The sequence below is a fragment of the Gymnoscopelus microlampas genome, assembly GCF_963454915.1.
Source record: "Gymnoscopelus microlampas genome assembly, chromosome: 18".
Taxonomy (NCBI): Eukaryota; Metazoa; Chordata; class Actinopteri; order Myctophiformes; family Myctophidae; genus Gymnoscopelus; species Gymnoscopelus microlampas.
This window is the reverse complement of record NC_139955.1, coordinates 12,956,802-12,979,013: the sequence shown is the minus strand read 5'-3', so window position 1 is coordinate 12,979,013 and position 22,212 is coordinate 12,956,802. Positions and strand designations below refer to the sequence as shown.

At 42.2% G+C, this 22,212-nt stretch overlaps 1 protein-coding gene across 1 annotated transcript in view; it reads right to left on the bottom strand.

Annotated features, from left to right (window-relative positions):
- Positions 1-22,212, bottom strand: part of cdhr2 (cadherin related family member 2) — a gene marked incomplete at its 3' end in the record, with an annotated part of 56,233 nt that continues 34,021 nt past the window's right edge. Inside the window, exons 21-33 of the mRNA XM_084041670.1 lie at positions 22,106-22,194; positions 21,463-21,531; positions 20,315-20,468; positions 19,429-19,553; positions 17,648-17,752; positions 17,205-17,288; positions 16,046-16,106; positions 15,588-15,692; positions 12,310-12,385; positions 11,351-11,416; positions 5,788-5,853; positions 4,064-4,077; positions 1-195 (exon numbers count right to left, since the gene is read on the bottom strand). Coding sequence (XP_083897796.1) covers positions 1-195; positions 4,064-4,077; positions 5,788-5,853; positions 11,351-11,416; positions 12,310-12,385; positions 15,588-15,692; positions 16,046-16,106; positions 17,205-17,288; positions 17,648-17,752; positions 19,429-19,553; positions 20,315-20,468; positions 21,463-21,531; positions 22,106-22,194 — 1,209 coding nt within the window. The remainder of the gene's footprint in view (positions 196-4,063; positions 4,078-5,787; positions 5,854-11,350; positions 11,417-12,309; positions 12,386-15,587; positions 15,693-16,045; positions 16,107-17,204; positions 17,289-17,647; positions 17,753-19,428; positions 19,554-20,314; positions 20,469-21,462; positions 21,532-22,105; positions 22,195-22,212) is intronic.

The window sequence follows — 22,212 nt, the reverse complement described above, 5'->3', positions numbered from 1 at the left end:
CTACGCTGTGCTCCTGGCCGCCAGCTCTTTCAGGAACTCGGCGTACAGGATGACAGCAAACACTCTGCTCCAGGCCTGGGGGGGATGGGCGGGCGGGCAGGTGGGGGGTGATGGGTGGGCAGGGGGGCAAGATGGAGCCATCCGCCGTTCTAGAACCACATGACGGTATGCCAGACTCCGCTGTGAAGTCATCACCTGGAGACGACGACGACAGAGAGAGAGAGATGTTACAACATAAAAACCTCAAACCTCATGTTTATACTATGCTATGTTCAATATAACCATCAATATAGTAAAAAATTCATGTCATAGGACACTACATAGTAACATGACAACATACTGTAATACAATACTGTCAAAAAACATGAACATGAACCTAACTAACCCTATGTCGTCAAAAACCATGAAAAGATGGGTTTTGATTTCAAGACATCTTTATTGACACAAATGCATATGAATAAACATCAGTGTGTGTGTGTGCGCGCGCGCGCGCGTGTCTGTTGGGAGGAGAGCAGATATAATTATTACAGAAAAACAAAGTAAATAATACATTAATTAATATAATTTCCAATTAAACATGCAACTAAAATAATATTAATAATATGGGTGTCTTGTCCTTTGATAACACTCAGGCAGGGTGTGGTGTTAGGGTGGTGCTAGGGTTAAATTCTTACCCTCTGGTAGCATTCAACCAGGGTGTGCATGGTCAATATAGAAGGTGGAGTTCTCTGCATCAGGATCCTGATCAACTCCCTCAAAATGGATCCACACTGAGGTCAAACACAAAGGTCATAGGTCACAAACCGTCGCCGATGCACACAGTGATATTTATAATCCATTCATTTCACTGTTGCTCTTTTACAACAGTAGAATAACGATCAGATCCTACAGCCATAGACAGAGCAGCCAGAGCGTCGCACTGGGGCCTGTGGGGTGGTGGGGAAGGTTATTATAGTTTAGCGTCCACCTGTGGTGTGTTGGGTCAACTACGGCCCTTTGTGAGTGACTCAGAATTCACCTCTAATGTACAACTGTGTTCAAAGAAGTTAACAAGTAACATTAACACATTGCCTGCCAGAGTTTTTTCAGATTTTTAGCTGTTGCCTGCCAGGGTTTTGCCATGTTTTTGGTACCTGTTCGCGTAGCCACAGATTTTTTTCCTCCAGTATGATTGATCCCCAGATGGTTTCTAATCACAGATGAGATTCAGGTGTGGTTTCACAAATGTCAACGAGGTCATTTTGACCTCGTTGACATGTTTGGTTGATGTTTCAATATAGCTCAAAAGCAGTAGTTTTAAACCAAAAAACAAAGTGAATTGTTTGTCCGTTTGAATTTTAACATTGAAGTGAATGGAGCAGCAAATCTTCGAACATTTTTAGCTCCTAATCTGTTCATAATTCGACAAGGGTTGAAATTATAAAAAAATGCAAAAAAAAAAAAAAAATTTTTTTTTTGAAAAAAAAATTTTTTTTTTTCCTTTTTTCCAAAGACGTATATATACGTCATTGGCAGGCAACAGCTGATTTCTAAATGACGTATATATACGTCTTAGGCAGGCAATGTGTTAAGTGTGCGCGCGCACACACACACACACACACACAGCCTGCACTGAGGGGGGTATACGATAATTATTTAATGCATATACCCACGACCACATGCGCATGGTCGTGGGTATACACTAGCGCGTTTTCAATGGATGAAATGGTTAGTAGAAACTAGACAATATACACTTTTTCCCCCCAAAATCTGCACGGTATATGACGTATACAGCGTAACACGGTAGAACACTCCACTGATGACAATCATCCAATAGGAAGGAGTAAGGATCAAATCCTAGATCAGTGACAGACTCTCTTATCCAGAGCGACTCACATTAAGCAAGATAAACACATACAGTACATAGAATGCAGTGAGACAGTGTAGTGCCTCAGTACACTACACTAGGATCACAGGTAAACCAAGAACCTAGCATCAGTCTAAACCATGGGTCTTCAACAGGGGGTCCTCAGAGTTACTACAGGGGGTCCACCAAATCTTTGTGTGATAGGAACTTCAACCTTTTCAGGCCGTGACCGCCCAAAATAATTATGTTTGAACTGGGGACCCCACCACCCTGATAAGCATTTGGAATTGTAGGAGTTGAGGCATGACATTTAGTTTGACTCTGTTCCACAGATAAATATTGTGAAAATAGCAGATTTACAAGCTCACAACGCCTCACACTCGCAACTTGAGGCGTTGTGAGCTTGTAGATCGGCTATTTTCAAAATGTTTGCTTCTTTCTTATATTATTTGCCAATTTGGCCAATGTTTGACCAGTTTTTATAGTATAGTTTGTTGATTAATTTTGATGGAGTAAGGGTCTTTTTCTTTCTTTACTTTTTATTAGGTATTAAACTAGCTGAGGACCCCCCCAAAATCATGTGGGGGGGGGTATTGATCCCCAGCCATCCGTCATTATTCCTAGGTTGATTGACAGGTAGAAATTGGTTACGTTAAGCATTTCAAATGTTATAGGGGCGGGGGGGGGGGGGGGGGTCCCCACAGAGTGAAGTGCTAAGGGCTGAGGTTCAGTCTGAAGAGGTGAATCTTCAGATTACGACGGAATATTGGAAGTGAGTCTGCAGTTCTAACTGCAATGGGGAGTTCATTCCACAGTTTGGGAGCCAGAAGGGAGAAGAGTCTGGGACGTGTGGAGCGTTGTCCCGGATGTTTTAGGGAAGGTTCTGACAGCTTCCCTGTGTTAGCTAATCTGAGTGAGCGGGAGGGGTTGCAGGGTTGGATCAGGCTTTGTGAAGGTATGGGGGGGGGCTATGACTTTGGTTGCTTTGTAGGCCAGCATCAGTGTTTTGTACTCGGTGCAGGCAACAACTGGGAGCCAATGGAGGGAGCTGAAAAGGGGGGAGACCTGAAAACTTTGGCTAGTTGAAGACCAGGCATGCTTTATTTGATGGGGCTTAAGTGCACATACCGGGAGGCCAGTAAGGAGCGAGTTACAAGTTTTGATATGACTGAAGCCAGGATAAGGAGCTGGGCTGATTCCTGGGTAGGGAAGGGTCTGATCCTTCGAATGTTATAGAGTGTAAACCTACAGGATCAAGTGGCCGCTGCATGTGTGCCTTGAATGAGACTGTCCAGGACAACGCCACCAGGGAGTTTGTCTATGGAAATAGTGAGATCCTACATGGGGCAGGACTTACCTGGGAAGAAGAGAACCTTGGTCTTGTCTGGGTTCAGCTTAAGGTGGTGAGAAGAGAAGACATCCACTGTGAGATGTCAGCCAGACATGCAGCGATGCACTCTTCAACCTGAGTGGCAGGGGGTGGAGAGAGAAACAGAGTATTTACAACTGTTACAATCAACCAATAGTAAGGAGTATAGGCCTAAGGATCAGATCCTAGATCAGTGATTATCATGAAATTCCACTTGACGATTAATTGTCTTACAAATAATTGTGATTAACAATTTAATTGTCTTTTTTCTGTGAACATTGGAATATATAAATTACGTTAAATTATGTTTAGCTTTTAGGCTTTGCAAACAGAAATTGCATATGGCATATAACTTAAATATACAAAGAAATGAATGATACCAATAATCAAAATAAATAATATACTATGGCCAAAATAGGCCATATTTAATCATTTTCTCTTTTTTTTTAAAAAGTAGTGGAAATAGCCGATCTACAAGCTCACAACGTGTCGCATTGCGATGTGTTGTGAGCTTATAGAATATATATATATAACAATATAGCGCATTTTCAGGTAGGTGACAAAATGTAAGCCAATCAGGAGAGAGCACTGAAAAGGCATGTTCTGTTTAATAAAGAGCTGGAGAGACATGGGAGAGACTCCTTTTACTGAACAAACACTCTATAGGAATGAGTACTATCACAATATAGAGCTATTTAACACTTATTTTAACCAAAGTAACTCACATACCCTACATTTAACAATATGGGTGTATAGAACCTGTTTTTAATCTCAAATAGTGTCGTTTTGTGGTGTCTTATCCTTTGATAACACTCAGGCAGGGTGTGGTGTTTGGGTTAAATTCTTACCCTCTGGTAACATTCTGGCAGGGTGTGGTGTTATATAGGGTGGTGTCAGGGTATATTCTTGTGGTGCTAGGGTTAAATTCTTACCCTCTGGTAGCATTCAACCTGGGTGTGCATGGTCTATAGAAGGTGGAGTTCCCTGCATCAGGATCCTGATCCACTCCCTCAACAATGGATCCACACTGAGGTCAAACACAAAGGTCATAGGTCACAAACCGATGCACACAGTGATATTCATAATCCATTAATTTCACTGGGGCTCTTTTACAACAGTAGATGATCAGATCCTACAGTCATAGACAGAGCAGCCAGAGTGGTCCTCAGAGTTACTCTTTGTGTGATAGGAACTTCTTTTTTTACATGAACCCTTTTAGACCCGAGGACGATTTAAAAAACGCCAAATCCTAACCTATGTTTTCAGAAAACTTTCTATTTATTTTTTCCAAAAATAAAAAAAACATCCTGCTGCTACATAGCAACATCCAAAATGACACTGGTGCTTTCCCGGTTTTAATGGGTTAACCACTTGAACCCTATAGCATCCCTATTCTAGTGGAAACTAGCCGTAAAATAGCTGATCTACATACTCACAATGCATCGCAGAGATTTGGTGTAGAGGGGAAAATGAACAGAACCCAGTACAGAGTCAAAGGTCAAGTTTTCTAAGTATTGAGAGTTTAAGTGGTTAAATGTCTGAAAATACACATTAACATGAATCCAACACAACACTGATGACAGTGCTGTCAAACAAGCTATCTATGAAATCTATGAGAAAGTTTGATCTGCGACACAATTGTATCTGTACATTGAAACTATATGATACCAGGTAAACACTGAACATATTAACCTGACTCTGCCAGATGGGGGCGGGAACCAGGTTATGAACATATAGCATCTGTCTAAATAACATGCCATCTAAATTAAAATGTTAATATTGTGATCAAGAAAAACAAGCCTAAGTAACAAATACATGAGAACAAATGACCAGGGTATGTCTGCATGGTCGTCATATCTAGGTCAGTCGCTAGCATCAATGGAGCAGAATGTGAAGGGTCTCACACACTCTCTTCACCTCCAGGCTAGGGTGTTAGTACAGTGGTTCTCAACCTTTTCAGGCCGTGACCCCCCAAAATAATCATATTTGAACTGGGGAACATCCCAAAATAATCATATTTGAACTGGGGACCCCCCAAAATAATCATATTTGAACAGGGGACCCCCACCCTGATAAGCATTTGAAATTGTAGGAGTTGAGGTATTACATTTAGTTTGACTCGCTTCCACAGATAAACATTGTGAAAATAGCAGATCTACAAGCTCACAATGCATCGCAACACCAGCATCAGTGTTTTGTACTCTGTGCGGGCAGTAACTGGGAGCCATTGGAGGGAGCGCAGAAGGGGGGAAAACTTTGGCTGGTTTAAGACCAGGCATGCCTTATTTGCTGGGGCTTAAGTGCACATGCCGGGAGGCCAGTAAGGAGCGAGTTACAGTATAAAGTTTTGATATGACTGAGATCTGGATAAGGAGCTGGGCTGACTCCTGGGTGAGGAAGGGGCTGATCCTTCGAATGTTGTAGAGTGTAAACCTACAGGATTGAGTGACCGTTGCCTGCAATATGTGCCTAGAATGAGAGCTGACTGTCCAGGACCGCACCAAGGCTCTTGGCCGTTTGAACAGAAGCAACCAGGGAGTTGTCTATGGATCCTGTGTGGGGCAAGACTTACCTGGGAAGAAGAGAAGCTCGATCTTGTCTGGATTCAGCTTGAGGTGGTGAGAAGTCAAGACATCCACTGTGAGTGACGGAGTGGAGAAAGAAAAACAGTTCGGTGTTTACAACGGTTACAATCAACCAATAGTAAAGAGTATAAGGATCAGATCCTAGATCAGTGACTAGGGCTGTCACCATCATGAAATTCCACTTGAATATTGTCATACAAATAATTGCAATTAACAATTTAATTGTCTTTTTTCTGTGAACATTGGAATATATAAATTACATTTATGTTTAGCTTTTAGGCTTTGCAGACAAAATTTGCATATGGCAAATTAATTATATATACAAAGAAATGTTAAAATAATTAATCAATAATTGAAATACATAATATGCTATGGCCAAAATAGGTAATATTTAATCTTTAAAATTATTATGTTTTTTAAAAAGTAGCGGAAATAGCCGACCTACAAGCTCACAACATGTCGCATTGCGATGCGGTGTGAGTTTATAGATCAGCGATTTCCACTACTTTGGAAAAAGCAGTGAATCACTCTGCTTTCATTTCTAAATGATTCTAACATGAACATCTTAAACAGTTAGCTTCACAAACCACATTTATTTTTGTCCTGAAGGCTTGTTGGAGTTGATTTGAAATCCTCAATGAAAGTATTGTCTCTCAGTTCCTTTGAACTGAAAACTTTAGACAGCTGCTGCAAACAGTTTCCCATCAAGATGAGCTGGAGAACCCACCCGTCTATATGCTGAAGAACCCATACCCCACCTGTCTGTCTGTATGCTGAAGAACCCAGTACCCCACCTGTCTGTGTGCTGAAGAACCCAGTACCCCAACTGTCTGTGTGATGAAGAATGGGTGTCTTGTCCTTTGATAACACTCAGGCAGGGTGTGGTGTTAGGGTGGTGCTAGGGTTAAATTCTTACCCTCTGGTAGCATTCAACCAGGGTGTGCATGGTCTATATAGAAGGTGGAGTTCTCTGCATCAGGATCCTGATCAACTCCCTCAAAATGGATCCACACTGAGGTCAAACACAAAGGTCATAGGTCACAAACCGATGCACACAGTGATATTTATAATCCATTCATTTCACTGTTGCTCTTTTACAACAGTAGAATAACGATCAGATCCTACAGCCATAGACAGAGCAGCCAGAGCGTCGCACTGGGGCCTGTGGGGTGGTGGGGAAGGTTATTATAGTTTAGCGTCCACCTGTGGTGTGTTGGGTCAACTACGGCCCTTTGTGAGTGACTCAGAATTCACCTCTAATGTACAACTGTGTTCAAAGAAGTTAACAAGTAACATTAAGTGTGCGCGCGCACACACACACACACACACACACACGCACACACAGCCTGCACTGAGGGGGGTATATGATAATTATTTAATGCATATACCCACGACCACATGCGCATGGTCGTGGGTATACACTAGCGCGTTTTCAATGGATGAAATGGTTAGTAGAAACTAGACAATATACACTTTTTCCCCCCAAAATCTGCACGGTATATGACGTATACAGCGTAACACGGTAGAACACTCCACTGATGACAATCATCCAATAGGAAGGAGTAAGGATCAAATCCTAGATCAGTGACAGACTCTCTTATCCAGAGCGACTCACATTAAGCAAGATAAACACATACAGTACATAGAATGCAGTGAGACAGTGTAGTGCCTCAGTACACTACACTAGGATCACAGGTAAACCAAGAACCTAGCATCAGTCTAAACCATGGGTCTTCAACAGGGGGTCCTGGACCCAAAGGGGTCCTCAGAGTTACTACAGGGGGTCCACCAAATCTTTGTGTGATAGGAACTTCAACCTTTTCAGGCCGTGACCGCCCAAAATAATTATATTTGAACTGGGGACCCCACCACCCTGATAAGCATTTGGAATTGTAGGAGTTGAGGCATGACATTTAGTTTGACTCTGTTCCACAGATAAATATTGTGAAAATAGCAGATTTACAAGCTCACAACGCCTCACACTCGCAACTTGAGGCGTTGTGAGCTTGTAGATCGGCTATTTTCAAAATGTTTGCTTCTCTCTTATATTATTTGCCAATTTGGCCAATGTTTGACCAGTTTTTATAGTATAGTTTGTTGATTAATTTTGATGGAGTAAGGGTCTTTTTCTTTCTTTACTTTTTATTAGGTATTAAACTAGCTGAGGACCCCCCCAAAATCATGTGGGGGGGGGGGTATTGATCCCCAGCCATCCGTCATTATTCCCAGGTTGATTGACAGGTAGAAATTGGTTACGTTAAGCATTTCAAATGTTATAGGGGCGGGGGGGGGGGGGGGGGGTCCCCACAGAGTGAAGTGCTAAGGCCTGAGGTTCAGTCTGAAGAGGTGAATCTTCAGATTACGACGGAATATTGGAAGTGAGTCTGCAGTTCTAACTGCAATGGGGAGTTCATTCCACAGTTTGGGAGCCAGAAGGGAGAAGAGTCTGGGACGTGTGGAGCGTTGTCCCGGATGTTTTAGGGAAGGTTCTGACAGCTTCCCTGTGTTAGCTAATCTGAGTGAGCGGGAGGGGTTGCAGGGTTGGATCAGGCTTTGTGAAGGTATGGGGGGGGCTATGACTTTGGTTGCTTTGTAGGCCAGCATCAGTGTTTTGTACTCGGTGCAGGCAACAACTGGGAGCCAATGGAGGGAGCTGAAAAGGGGGGAGACCTGAAAACTTTGGCTAGTTGAAGACCAGGCATGCTTTATTTGATGGGGCTTAAGTGCACATACCGGGAGGCCAGTAAGGAGCGAGTTACAAGTTTTGATATGACTGAAGCCAGGATAAGGAGCTGGGCTGATTCCTGGGTAGGGAAGGGTCTGATCCTTCGAATGTTATAGAGTGTAAACCTACAGGATCAAGTGGCCGCTGCATGTGTGCCTTGAATGAGACTGTCCAGGACAACGCCACCAGGGAGTTTGTCTATGGAAATAGTGAGATCCTACATGGGGCAGGACTTACCTGGGAAGAAGAGAATCTTGGTCTTGTCTGGGTTCAGCTTAAGGTGGTGAGAAGAGAAGACATCCACTGTGAGATGTCAGCCAGACATGCAGCGATGCACTCTTCAACCTGAGTGGCAGGGGGTGGAGAGAGAAACAGAGTATTTACAACTGTTACAATCAACCAATAGTAAGGAGTATAGGCCTAAGGATCAGATCCTAGATCAGTGACTATCATGAAATTCCACTTGACGATTAATTGTCTTACAAATAATTGTGATTAACAATTTAATTGTCTTTTTTCTGTGAACATTGGAATATATAAATTACGTTAAATTATGTTTAGCTTTTAGGCTTTGCAAACAGAAATTGCATATGGCATATAACTTAAATATACAAAGAAATGAATGATACCAATAATCAAAATAAATAATATACTATGGCCAAAATAGGCCATATTTAATCATTTTCTCTTTTTTTTTAAAAAGTAGTGGAAATAGCCGATCTACAAGCTCACAACGTGTCGCATTGCGATGTGTTGTGAGCTTATAGAATATATATATATAACAATATAGCGCATTTTCAGGTAGGTGACAAAATGTAAGCCAATCAGGAGAGAGCACTGAAAAGGCATGTTCTGTTTAATAAAGAGCTGGAGAGACATGGGAGAGACTCCTTTTACTGAACAAACACTCTATAGGAATGAGTACTATCACAATATAGAGCTATTTAACACTTATTTTAACCAAAGTAACTCACATACCCTACATTTAACAATATGGGTGTATAGAACCTGTTTTTAATCTCAAATAGTGTCGTTTTGTGGTGTCTTATCCTTTGATAACACTCAGGCAGGGTGTGGTGTTTGGGTTAAATTCTTACCCTCTGGTAACATTCTGGCAGGGTGTGGTGTTATATAGGGTGGTGTCAGGGTATATTCTTGTGGTGCTAGGGTTAAATTCTTACCCTCTGGTAGCATTCAACCTGGGTGTGCATGGTCTATAGAAGGTGGAGTTCCCTGCATCAGGATCCTGATCCACTCCCTCAACAATGGATCCACACTGAGGTCAAACACAAAGGTCATAGGTCACAAACCGATGCACACAGTGATATTCATAATCCATTAATTTCACTGGGGCTCTTTTACAACAGTAGATGATCAGATCCTACAGTCATAGACAGAGCAGCCAGAGTGGTCCTCAGAGTTACTCTTTGTGTGATAGGAACTTCTTTTTTTACATGAACCCTTTTAGACCCGAGGACGATTTAAAAAACGCCTTCTAAATCCTAACCTATGTTTTCAGAAAACTTTCTATTTATTTTTTCCAAAAATAAAAAAAACATCCTGCTGCTACATAGCAACATCCAAAATGACACAGGTGCTTTCCCGGTTTTAATGGGTTAACCACTTAAACCCTATATCATCCCTATTCTAGTGGAAACTAGCCGTAAAATAGCTGATCTACATACTCACAATGCATCGCAGAGATTTGGTGTAGAGGGGAAAATGAACAGAACCCAGTACAGAGTCAAAGGTCAAGTTTTCTAAGTATTGAGAGTTTAAGTGGTTAAATGTCTGAAAATACACATTAACATGAATCCAACACAACACTGATGACAGTGCTGTCAAACAAGCTATCTATGAAATCTATGAGAAAGTTTGATCTGCGACACAATTGTATCTGTACATTGAAACTATATGATACCAGGTAAACACTGAACATATTAACCTGACTCTGCCAGATGGGGGCGGGAACCAGGTTATGAACATATAGCATCTGTCTAAATAACATGCCATCTAAATTAAAATGTTAATATTGTGGTCAAGAAAAACAAGCCTAAGTAACAAACACATGAGAACAAATGACCAGGGTATGTCTGCATGGTCGTCATATCTAGGTCAGTCGCTAGCATCAATGGAGCAGAATGTGAAGGGTCTCACACACTCTCTTCACCTCCAGGCTAGGGTGTTAGTACAGTGGTTCTCAACCTTTTCAGGCCGTGACCCCCCAAAATAATCATATTTGAACTGGGGAACATCCCAAAATAATCATATTTGAACTGGGGACCCCCCAAAATAATCATATTTGAACAGGGGACCCCCACCCTGATAAGCATTTGAAATTGTAGGAGTTGAGGTATTACATTTAGTTTGACTCGCTTCCACAGATAAACATTGTGAAAATAGCAGATCTACAAGCTCACAATGCATCGCAACACCAGCATCAGTGTTTTGTACTCTGTGCGGGCAGTAACTGGGAGCCATTGGAGGGAGCGCAGAAGGGGGGAAAACTTTGGCTGGTTTAAGACCAGGCATGCCTTATTTGCTGGGGCTTAAGTGCACATGCCGGGAGGCCAGTAAGGAGCGAGTTACAGTATAAAGTTTTGATATGACTGAGATCTGGATAAGGAGCTGGGCTGACTCCTGGGTGAGGAAGGGGCTGATCCTTCGAATGTTGTAGAGTGTAAACCTACAGGATTGAGTGACCGTTGCCTGCAATATGTGCCTAGAATGAGAGCTGACTGTCCAGGACCGCACCAAGGCTCTTGGCCGTTTGAACAGAAGCAACCAGGGAGTTGTCTATGGATCCTGTGTGGGGCAAGACTTACCTGGGAAGAAGAGAAGCTCGATCTTGTCTGGATTCAGCTTGAGGTGGTGAGAAGTCAAGACATCCACTGTGAGTGACGGAGTGGAGAAAGAAAAACAGTTTGGTGTTTACAACGGTTACAATCAACCAATAGTAAAGAGTATAAGGATCAGATCCTAGATCAGTGACTAGGTCTGTCACCATCATGAAATTCCACTTGACGATTGTCATACACATAATTGCAATTAACAATTTAATTGTCTTTTTTTCTGTGAACATTGGAATATATAAATTACATTTATGTTTAGCTTTTAGGCTTTGCAGACAAAATTTGCATATGGCAAATTAATTATATATACAAAGAAATGTTAAAATAATTAATCAATAATTAAAATACATAATATGCTATGGCCAAAATAGGTAATATTTAATCTTTAAAATTATTATGTTTTTTTAAAAGTAGCGGAAATAGCCGACCTACAAGCTCACAACATGTCGTATTGCGATGCGGTGTGAGTTTATAGATCAGCGATTTCCACTACTTTGGAAAAAGCAGTGAATCACTCTGCTTTCATTTCTAAATGATTCTAACATGAACATCTTAAACAGTTAGCTTCACAAACCACATTTATTTTTGTCCTGAAGGCTTGTTGGAGTTGATTTGAAATCCTCAATGAAAGTATTGTCTCTCAGTTCCTTTGAACTGAAAACTTTAGACAGCTGCTGCAAACAGTTTCCCATCAAGATGAGCTGGAGAACCCACCCGTCTATATGCTGAAGAACCCAGTACCCCACCTGTCTGTCTGTATGCTGAAGAACCCAGTACCCCACCTGTCTGCGTGCTGAAGAACCCAGTACCCCAACTGTCTGTGTGATGAAGAACCCAGTACCCCGGCTGTCTGTGTGCTAAAGAACCCAGTACCCCAACTGTCTGTCTGAGTGCTGGATAACCCAATACCCCACCTGTCTGTCTGTGTGCACCTGGATCCTCTGGTAAGCAGTGACAAGTCCTGAGAACCTCTACTGCAACAGCTTTGGTATCAGGTCCTGAAGCACACTATCCAAACACCACAACACTATTAAAGGTCCTAGCCCTAGAATGGCTGTGATATTACATACATTCCATGTATTCCATATACAAAGCCATAGATCACTCCTATGCCCTCCTGTGTCAGTGAAATGTATCACATCCTTCTAGGGCTGTAAAGGTCCTATCCTATAACTAAATATCCATGTCATTACAGTTCTCAGAAAGTGTCCATACTCACTCAGAAACGTGTTGAAATGTCTCACACTCTCTCTTCTCCTCCAGGCTAATGTGTTGGTTGACTAGCCACAGCCCATCTACTAGTTATTAATGTCAGCTGGGTATGGTAGAAATACTCTAAACACACAAACATGCTGATATATCCACACTGATATTTATCCCTGGCTCTTAATTTGGTGATAACATTTACCAGATTATTGAATTTAGAAACATCTTTGTTTTCCTTCTGTTCTCCTTCCTGCTTTTTTGTTTTGTCCCACCTCCTCTCAGAACCTGCTGGGTTGACTAGAGTTGATTGACACCTGGATGCCCAATGACATCACTTCCTTGAGCTTTGTATAAATGTAACATATATCTGACCAAGTACTGTAGCTTTATGTCTGCTCCCTAGTGGTTCTCAAGCTTTTTCATGTCAAGGACCCAAATTGACACTTATTAGCCCGCGAACCCCCATTTCAAAAGATAAGCCAGGGAGCCCCATAAGATAAGATTTTTACAGCTCTAGCAGCGATTCTCAACCATTTAAATATCAAGGACCCCCAGTTTGCCATATATTAGGCTACGGACCCCCATTTAATGGCATTTCCATCTCTGGGACCCCAATTTATATTGTAAAATCAATGTTAATTTACAAATAGAACCAAATTGGTTCCATTTGTACACTCTCAGAGTTACAGACCCATAAGGGTCCATTTGGTTCCTACTTATGTGACCATTTACCCTGTTGTTGTTAACTAGTGTTTGTGACATTTACTCTGATCTTGCACTTTGCTCTGGAGTGTCTGCTAAATGCCTATTATAAGTAGATATTTATTTTATCAAGCCTTCACTTCAGACTTTGGTGTGCTAGTTTGTTCAGGTTTTGGAGTGATCATGGTTTTAATGTCCCCAGAGAAAATCATGACCGACTACTAATGTGGACTCCAGTGGCAAATCAGAATCGGAAGAATTTGTGTAATATTAAGTAAACTACGCTTAATTTGAGGAATATAACAAATACGTCAGCTGCCTCCGCTAGTGTCATTGACTTGGCAGAGAACCCCTGGCCCAGGACATCAGACATGGCATGGAGGATGCAGTTATAGGACCAGCAGTGAGCAGGACCTCAAGGTGAACTGTGGTCAGTAGCATATATGCCAAGGGTCTCAACACTCAATGAGAAGAAAATGGAATTAAGTTGGGAGATTTCTTATTAAGGTTTCGAGGCCTATCAGGCTCTCGAAGCCTTATTGCATCTCTTGGCTTTCTTATTCTTCCGCCGGTTTTGGCAGTTCTGGCCCAACCGTGCATACGCTTTTTACAAAACTCGCCAATATGGTAGAGGGCTATGCCAAACGGCGAGGACCCAAAACTCAAAACCATCGGCCAAAGGGTGGTGCTGTAGCAATCAATTGAAAAATGCCAACTTTGAACAGGTACCACTCATGCCCTGTTTGACCTACAACCATGAAACTTCGATACACACATGCGTCTCCTCATGTAACAGTAACAGTTTTGAGATGTATGTAATCAGCAGGGTTTATTTATAATTTATAACAGGGGTCCTCAACAACAAATCTTGAAGGTCCACAAATCCGTTTTTGAATAAGGCGCGCGAGGCGCGCGCGCGATTTTTTCGCGGATTCGGGTACTTTTCCCCCCGTTTTTTCTTACTTTATTTCGGTTTTAGGGTTAGGGGTAGGTTAGGGTTATAGTTATTTAAAAAAAATAAAAAATATATATATATTTTAATAATTATAATTTTCCCAGGGTCCACAGAGAGGTGCCTTCCGGACCGCGGTCCGCCTGTTGAGGACCCCTGCTTTATAATCTACACCAGGGGTCTTCAACGGGGGGTCGGGGACCCCTAGGGAGTCCTCAGAGTTACTACAGGGGGTCCGCCAAATCTTTGTGTGATATGATTCTTTTTTAACCTTAACCACTTGAACCCTAACATCCCTTTTCTGAGGAGAACTTTAGCAAATAGGTATAGGTGTAGAGGGAAAAAAGAGTAGACAAAGTAAACAAAAAAGGTTTAATCTGAAACACAATTTTATACAATATAGAGGGGGTCCCTGCTTCATCTCTCTCTCAGCTAGAGGGTCCTTGGGCTGAAAACGTTGAAGACCCCTGATCTACACGATTAAAAAGCTATGTCTTCTCGTCGAGAAGACATTGAAAATAACATGACAAAATTGCAAGAAAATGAACAATGTCAGACTCATAACAAATTCCTTTGCCTTACACATTTATATTTATATACAGTAGAGCAGTGAATCATTTTTGCAACGATAACATTTGTTAGTTGTTGTTTTGCTCTCTTTTCAAGCTTGCAAGCTCATTTTAGTGCTTCAATGATTATTATACAAAAACATCACACTCAATTGTATTTTTTACAAAGATCTAATTAAATAAACTGGCCATGACAACACACAACCTATCATTCCATGCCAACAACTGAAGCAGATGAGATCTTTGCAACTTGTGGTTAAATGGTAATTAAGGCATGGATACATCAACGTATCTAAAAGAAAATTGTGCTACTGTAATAGAACAATGATGGCTTGAACTTTGCTGACGTTCATTTATAGACTGGTCAAGTGTTTCATAACCCTATACAGTAGGTCCCATTCTAAACCATTCACGTCCCATGCTATGATACATGGCTGTCATTCAAAAAATAAGGCTGTTTTTTTTCCACAACGAGGATCCAAATGGGTTTGTAATTCTGAGATCGTAACTCAGAGAATGTACCATTTGCACACTCTCAGAGTTAAATAATCACTGAGGATTTTACAGTGTAGATTGGAGTTCCAAAAAAAAAAAGAGAAAAAAACTGGGGGTCATTGGCCTAGACGCCTAGTGCATATTAAACTGGGGGTCCTCCAGTGACTGTCAGCCTGCACCCCCCCCCACACCCTCGCCCCGCTGTCAAGTGTCAACCACCCCCGGCCCCTCGCCCAGACTGTTACAGGTCAGTTGTACTATTTGAAAAGGCAGGATTATCAAATACATGAGTCATCCCAGAGGCTTTCTTGGCTCCCCGCTGGGCAAGCGCTGCCCCCAGAGGCTCAATGTATCCCGGCTCCTCATGGTCCTCATCCTCTTCTTGGATTATCTGTCAACGAGAGGAGACACACTGGTAAATAAAAAGCCCTGTAATACTTGGCAAGCTTGCGGATGTGCTATCAGGTACGCCTGTCACAATTATTACATATTCACCTAATTGTAATTATTGGAGATAGTCGCAATTATTTTTAATAATCGTCATAATGGTCAATCGTTTCCATGTTGAAACATTTTCATACATTTTCCAAAAATAGCAAAAATAGCTGATCTACAAGCTTACAACACATGAAATCGTTAATCGCAATTATTTGTGTGACAATTAATCGTCAACTTAAATTTGTAATCGTGACAGCCCCACTATCAGGCTTAACGGTGCATTGACACATTAAAATGTAAACTCACCATGGTGAGGGGTGTATTATCCTTCTCAGACATGTCGATGTTGTAGTCCAGAGAGTTGAGGCTTGATGGGAAAAGAACAACCGTGTTACTGTTACTGAGGCTTTTCTCAGGGAGCCTGTAGCCCAATGGTTCTGAAACGGTTTCATGTCAAGGACCCCAAAATGTATACGGTATGTATAATGTTGACCGCAGACCCCCATCTAAAAATATGTTGTGCCAGGGAGGGACGTCCATACAAGATACTATTGTTTCCAAACTAACTATTCCAACGTTTTCATATAGTTTCAAGATGTTTTGAAAATAGCAGATCTAGAAGCTCATAACGCATGAGAAATTGTCGATTGGCTATTTTAAAATAGGCTTAGTCGATGTACGTCGTATACAAGGTCAAAGTGCGAGTGGTTAAACTGATCTTGAATTGATGCTACTGTATATCAACTAATTTAACTGCAATACCTTCAAAGACCACCAGCGGTCCACGGACCACCAGTTGAAAACCCCTGCTGTATAGGAAGGGACTTGTAGCTACTGTAGACTTAGGGGCCACATAGTTGAGTGGTAATCTACAGTATATTTGTCACTGGGCCTCGTAGCCCAGGGGTTCCCTGGTAGTCAAGGGCCCCTATAGGCACTGGCCCCATTAGCCCGGTTCATAATCTACCGCCAGGTCAAGAGGGAATCCAAAAATTTGAGTTACAAATGTTGGCTTTAAAAATATATATATACAAAGATTTGCACACATTTTCACGATTTATTTTTCTCCAAAAAAAGCAGATCTACAAGCTCATAGCGCTGCACTCTGTGCCACGCTATGAGCTTGTAGATCTGCTATTTTTGAATAGCAGATCGATATAGAAATCTTAAAATGACACAGATGCGTTCCCGATCTTAATGGGTTAACTGTAGCAAAGTGGACACCATATAATACGTAAGTACTGTAGGGAGCAGTCCGTGTTCCATCACAACACAAACATCATGCTTCATGAAACCACTCGGACGAAATTATCTTGTAGCTTGTCATGGAGACAGAGGTCTCCACCGTGTCACTGTGTATCAGTAGGATGGATTTGGAAATAGTTGGAAATACTTTACTTTATCATATTCTTGCTTGTAGATATTCTCTCACACTCACACACACATCGCTTATTTGTAGGCCTACCTGACTTTGTCTGTGTTAGAGTTTTCCTCATCAAATCCCAGATCTGTGGCTGTGTCGATGTTGAGGTTGAGCACAGGGTTAGCCCTGTCAGTGCACACACACACACACACACACACACACACACACACACACACACACACACACACACACACACACACACACACACACACACACACACACACACACACACACACACACACACACACACACACACCATCAATACATTTAATGTAGACAGGACAATCCATCATTTATTTAAACAAATGTTTCGATCATTTGAATAGACCATCAAATGATGGTAAAATGAAGTAATAAAGTACAAAATGATGGCAAGTTAAACACGCGCACGCACGCACACGCACACGCGCACACACACACACACACACACACACACACACACACACACACACACACACACTTACATACATCACTAAACCACTTACTTGTACTTGTTAGTTCCAGGGACCACCGGCCCATTCGTCTGGTTTTCAGTCACTGTCATGGCCACGGTGTTCATGGCTTTAGCCGCCTTCAGCTTCCTCCGGTAGCTGACACATGAATGAATTGGATTTAGTTGAAACAGATCCAGTGCCTCTCATAATCTCTCTATCACACACACATCTATTAAAGCGATAAGCCACTAGAGCACTTTGAGAGTGCGACTCAGGTGTCATTAAAAGCAAGTGAAAAGAAATACGTCTTAAGTAAGGATTTAAAAGCTTCGATGGACTGGGCCGAATCTCTATAAAAGGGACAGGCTGTTCCAAAGCCTGGGAGCAGCAGCAGCAAATGTGCCGGTCACCCCTGCAAGCTACAGTAGTCTCCTTTAAGGGTCAACCATGTCACATGTCAGCTAGACTGAAAGAACGAGCCCAATCGATGGTCTTGAAGGGAGGATCCAAACCCAGCCGCCCGGATTCGTGCGGCGCTTCCTATTGCTTCACCAATCTATGTCCCCGCCTCCCCTCCCCTTCCCCCACCCCCGGCCTGTGCACGGAGCACGCTGACGTCACCAAATTTAGAGCGACGTCCCTCTGCACTCTGATTGGTTAGGAGATAACAAGGTCCTAAGACCATCGTTCCTGCATGGTTCGCCCAGGCTTTTTTTCTTTTGTAAAAAAAAAAAAGCATGGGTTTCGAGGGTTTCAAAAATTCAGTAGTAGTAACTCTCTGAAAAGTAACTCTCTGAAACCACCTGCACTGCATGCACCATTACATTATACAAAGCATGCAGAAATACCTAAACATAGAAATTACTGAGGAACCAGAACTAAATACTTTTAGGGGAGGGGTAAGCCAGAAACACGGCTAGTGTGAGAGCAGAAGTGTGGCCAATTGAAAAAAAGAAACAGCCAAAGTTAAATATTTGTCTTGGAAATGTACCCGCGTAAGCATAATAGGTATCCAAAAATCTAATACTCAAGTAAAGTACAGATCTTTAATCTGTACTTAAGTACAGTATTAAAGTAAATTTACTCCGTTACTGTCCACCACTGCTAAAAGCTTTAGGAAGCCAATGAAGTGCAGCTAAAACTCATATTTTGTTGTGCTGGTGAGGAGACTTGCAGCTGCATTTTGCACCAGCTGGAGGCGCCTGATAGATGATTGATCAATGCCATTATAGAAAGAATTACAATAATCCAATCTAGAAGCAATAAAGGCGTGGATGGCCATGGCCATTTCTTTTTTTAAAGATATTTTTGGGGCTTTTTGCCTTTATCCTACTATAATTCTAGTAACCTCTGTCTGTAGTGGGAGTAGGTGAGTAGGTGAAGCTACCCGGTTCTCCTCAGTGGCTGGACCAATTGCTCTGATTTTGCACACAGCCATTGACCATTACCATCTGAACTTAACTGTGAAGCCCGTTTTTCAATTTCATCAAATCTCAGCTTCTTATTAGCGTTTATGTGTCAAACAATGTCGCCTCCCGGGTTGCCAGATCATGTGCGCATATCCCCCCACGGATGCGTCGACCGGGTATGGTCTAGTTGATAGATAACAGTAGTAGGCTGACAGATGGGGGGTGAGATGGGGGAGTGACACGCAGCAAAGGTCTTCGGGATCGGGAGTCAAACCCGCGACACGCCGTCAGGCTGGCATTGCAGCCCAGGACGGCCATGGCCATTTCTAATTGCTTGGGTGGGAGATGGGGTTTGACAACTACCGTATCTATCTATCTATCTGCTGCCTATTTGTTTATCCTCCCCCCCACATCCTTGCTTACTTTCTGCGTGTGCACAGCAGAGATGTGGTGAGAACCGACAAGCAGATGATGCACCCACCGATGAGGCCCAGCAGGACGTAGACCTCGTCCTGCAGGGCTTTTGGTTTCTCCACGTCCACGCTCCCCTAGGAACAACGAATCACAATCAAAGCTACGATCACATTCACATAGTCACAGTTATCAGTCGGAATTCACAATCAGTATCAGAATAATTGAAAGGAAAGGAATTAGGCGTGGGTTGGTTTTGAACTCTAGCAGGTTCATATACAAATTCAGTGTAGCGATGGTTCATGTCGGCACGGAAGGCAGGGCGTTTACATGCTAGCTCACTCACCAGCAGTGGTGTAAAGTAACTAAGTACATTTACTCAAGTACTGCATTTAAGTAAGTAAGTTAACAATTTTGAGGTACTTTTACTTTACTGCAGTATTTCCAATTTTCTATACGTTTACTCCACTACATCTCGCAGGCAAATATTGTACTTTTACTCCACTACAATTATTTGAAAACTTTAGTTACTCGTTACTTTTCAGAAATAAATTATGATATTATGAAAACCACTATGAATTAACCACTTTAGCCCTATTTTATACATAGGCTATTTGAAAATAGCAGATCTACAAGCTCACAACGTGTTGAATCGCGACGTGTTGTGAGCTTGTAGATATTCTTGCTTGTAAATATTCTTGCTTGTAGATATTCTCTCACACACACTCACACGCACGCACACACACACACACACACACACACACACACACACACACACACACACACACACACACACACACACACACACACACACACACACACACACACACACACACACACACACACACACACACACACACACACACACACACACACACACACAAACACACACACTTACAATGTCTATGAGGCCAAGCGGACCCAGTACAGCAACAGCTTCAGGCTCTGAGAGCATCTTGAGCACAGCGTCAGAGGTAAGGGCAGTCCCATTAGAGTAGACAAAATACGTCTCCATTATAGTGTCCACTTGAGCCCTGCCAAATGATAGGACTCTTTACAGCAAAAACATGACTTTAAAGACGTTATGTTATATGATATTATATTAGACATTTATGGTCAGATTTATCAGATTTTTTTCTAGCATCACAAGCTATAGGCTACTCTGTTTTACATTCAGTAGAGGGGCACAGAAACACATACTGTACAATAAAATGGAAATTAAAAGTGTAACAAACAATACAGACAGTTAATGTGCATTTCATTGATACAGTATTATAAATCATATACTGCATTATCTACAATAACTAACATCATATTATAGGATAGTTGACACCACCTGGTGGTGGGTGAGCTGAATGAAGTCAAAAGCTCTTGGCTTTGACTGTTGTTCTGTTCACACTGCCACCAATAGGCTCTATGCACAGCAGCCATATTAGAAAGAAATCGGGCCTCTTCCTTACTTCCTTTACAGGTGTGACCAATGATTCTAATGAAGGCTCCGGTCCATATAGTGCAGCACAGTGGTTCTCAAACGTTTCAATTTCAAGGACCCCCATAACTCTGAGAGCGTACAAATGGAACCAAATGGACCCGTAAGGGTCCATTTGGTTCCATTTGTACGCTCTCAGAGTTACACACCCACTCAGACACCCTCTCACACACCCTCTCAGAGTTATACACCCTTACCCTCCATTTGGTTCCATTTGTACGCTCTCAGAGTTACACACCCTTAAGGGGCCATTTAGAACCCACTCAAGGAACCATGAGGGTCCCTGGTCCACACTTTGAGACCCACTGGTCTAGCAGAGTGTTTCCAGTGAGCCAACATGCACAATATCAGCACCCTGACCCTGTTTGACCAGAATGGAACAGAGCCTTCATTAGTATCATTCGTAACACCTGTGAACGAAGTAAGAAGAGGCCCAATTTCTTTCCCATTATGGCTGCTGTGCATAGAGCCTATTCTTGATGGCAATCAAAAACTGGGGGGAAAAAATACATTTGAATGGGTGGGTTGAATGTGAAGATGTCTGATGACGTGCTCACCTGGACTCTTCAGTGTCCTCTCTGGTAACAACAACTCGGACAGCAGCTTTGGTAGCAGTGGTGAGTGCCCTTGGATAGAGGGTAGAGGAAATTACACACTGGACATCAAGACTTGATGAGGACTTTCTCCAATATGCTTCACCAAATAAGAAACACATTCTCAATGATTCCAAAGTCGTTTCTATACCCACTCTCCCATCATAAAGCGTTGCCACAGAGTTGTTATGCAAAGGGGGAATGTTGTACTGTAGGCCATTGGGTTCTCAAAGTGGGGTCCGGGGACCCCCAGGGGTCCTTGGGGGGGTTCCAGGGGGTACCCAGCAAAATGTGTTAATATAGCATCACAATAATGTTAACCACTTTAACCTTTTATACTTTGGCTATACAAAAATAGCAGATATACAAGCTCATGGCGCGGCACCGAGTGCCGCATCTGCTATTTTTGAAAGATTTTAACATTTGTGCAAATCATTGAAAATATATATTTTTAAAGCGAACATTTGTAACTCAAATCTTTGCTTCTTCCTGTTCCTGGAACAAAATATTTTGAGATAGGGGTCCGCGGCCAAATACATATCATTTTGGGGGTCCTTGGGATGAAAAGGTTTGAGAACTACTGCTGTAGGCTATGAAACCAACTTACCAAACAATTTCATTTTCGTTCTTCTTGACTTCCTCGACAGGCTTATCAAATCGAAGCTCAATTTTAAACGACTGGTCAACCGTGAAAATCTAGAATTTAAAGAATGA